Source organism: Mandrillus leucophaeus, unplaced genomic scaffold (genome assembly GCF_000951045.1).
Source record: "Mandrillus leucophaeus isolate KB7577 unplaced genomic scaffold, Mleu.le_1.0 Scaffold1, whole genome shotgun sequence".
Classification (NCBI taxonomy): Eukaryota; Metazoa; Chordata; class Mammalia; order Primates; family Cercopithecidae; genus Mandrillus; species Mandrillus leucophaeus.
The window spans coordinates 13,462,890-13,464,484 of NW_012098097.1; the positions used below are offsets into that span (position 1 = coordinate 13,462,890).

Sequence of the window (1,595 nt, forward strand, 5' to 3'; positions counted from 1 at the left end):
GGCCCGGCAGCCCCTCCGCGCCTCTCCCGCAGGGGGGAAGGAGGACGCGGGCAAAGCGAGGGTCTCGCTGCAATGAGAGATGGACGGAAAAGCCCCGCACACCCCGCCTCCTGCACACGCTGTCCCCTCCCCCTCCCCACGGCGGCCGGGCTGCTGCTTTCGCAGCCAGAAACAACCCGCTCCAGGGGACTTTGAACCTTGGGAGCCCCTGCGCCCTGAGCACGGAACAGGCCCCAGGGGTGCGAGCCATTGTCCCCGACGCGGGCCCCGTCCTCGGGGCCCTTCCACTCCCAGCGGGAAGTCCACACGAGCAGCACACACATATCTATTTATTTGAGAGTTTAAAAGGAAATCTGAGGTCCAGAGGATCACAGAGCCTCTTGTTCTGCTATCAAAGGGCCAATAAGAAGCAAACTGATATTACAGGGCAAATGTTTCCAGGCAGACCAGCCTGCTCCCCTTAGGAATGAGTGCCCCGGGAGGGGAAGAACCTGGAACCAAAGCCCCGCCAGGAACTGCTTCCCCTAAACTGAGGTTCACTGAAAAAAATGTTCGCTTGGCTGATAAATGCCGCCTCTTAACAGAGCCCAGGCACTTCTGTGCTTTCCCTGGGTTGCTAATTGAGGACACTAAAGCCCTAAGAGATGCCTTAGGTCCGGGGAAGGGGCCCCAAGACCTAGACCTCTGGTGGAGACCATGGCCTTGAGAGGATGGGAGCTGGGTTGGAACACGAGATTATTTATCATCGCTGGATGAAGGTCCAGATAGAGCTCAGTATTTCCTCTTTTTCTGGGCTCAGACAGACACAGACTGGAAGGAATCCTGTGGGTGTGGCTGTGGGAGTGTTCGGTTGATAAGCGGCATGTGTGGTGCAGGGGTGGAGCCAGCCCTGTGCTCTCCTGGGTGGGGCTTTTCTCCATCAGGCCCAGGAGGCTTTGTGCAGGGCCCATGAAAATGTTCCAATAAAAAAAATTGTTTATTTTAAAAATTGTGGTAAAATACATATAACATAAAATGAACCATTTTACCCATTTTTCAGGCTCAATTCAGTGGCATATGCACATTCATGTTGTAGTGGGACCATCACCACCATCCATTGCTAGAACTTTTTCATCTTCCCAAACTGAAACTCTGTCTTCATTAAACACCAGTTCCCTCTCTTAGACCCTGGTAACCTACATTCTACCTTCTGTCTCTATGAATTTGACTACTCTAGGGACCTCATATAAGTGGAATCACACAGAATTTGTCCATTGAGACTGGCTTATTTCACTCAGCACAAAGTTCTCAAGGTTCATCCATGCTGTAGCAGGAGTCAGAATTTCCATCCTTTTTCTTTTTCTTTTGTTTTCTTTTCTTTCTCTTTTTTTTTTTTTTTTTTTTTGAGATAGAGTTTCGCTCTTGTTGCCCAGGCTGGAGTGCAATGGTGTGATCTCAGCTCACTGAACTCTCCGCCTCCTGGGTTCAAGCGATTCTCCTGCCTCAGCTTCTTGGGTAGCTGGGATTATAGGCATGTGCTACCACACCCAGCTAATTTTGAATTTTTAGTAGAGACAGGATTTCTCCATGTTGGTCAGGCTGGTCTTGAACTTCCA

General features: G+C 50.6%; 1 protein-coding gene across 1 annotated transcript in view; it reads right to left on the reverse strand.

Moving 5' to 3' along the window:
* Positions 1–323, reverse strand: part of CBX4 (chromobox homolog 4) — a 12,280-nt gene extending 11,957 nt beyond the window's left edge. The window contains exon 1 of the mRNA XM_011967101.1: positions 101–323. Coding sequence (XP_011822491.1) covers positions 101–323 — 223 coding nt within the window. The remainder of the gene's footprint in view (positions 1–100) is intronic.
* Positions 324–1,595: the final 1,272 nt, after the last annotated feature.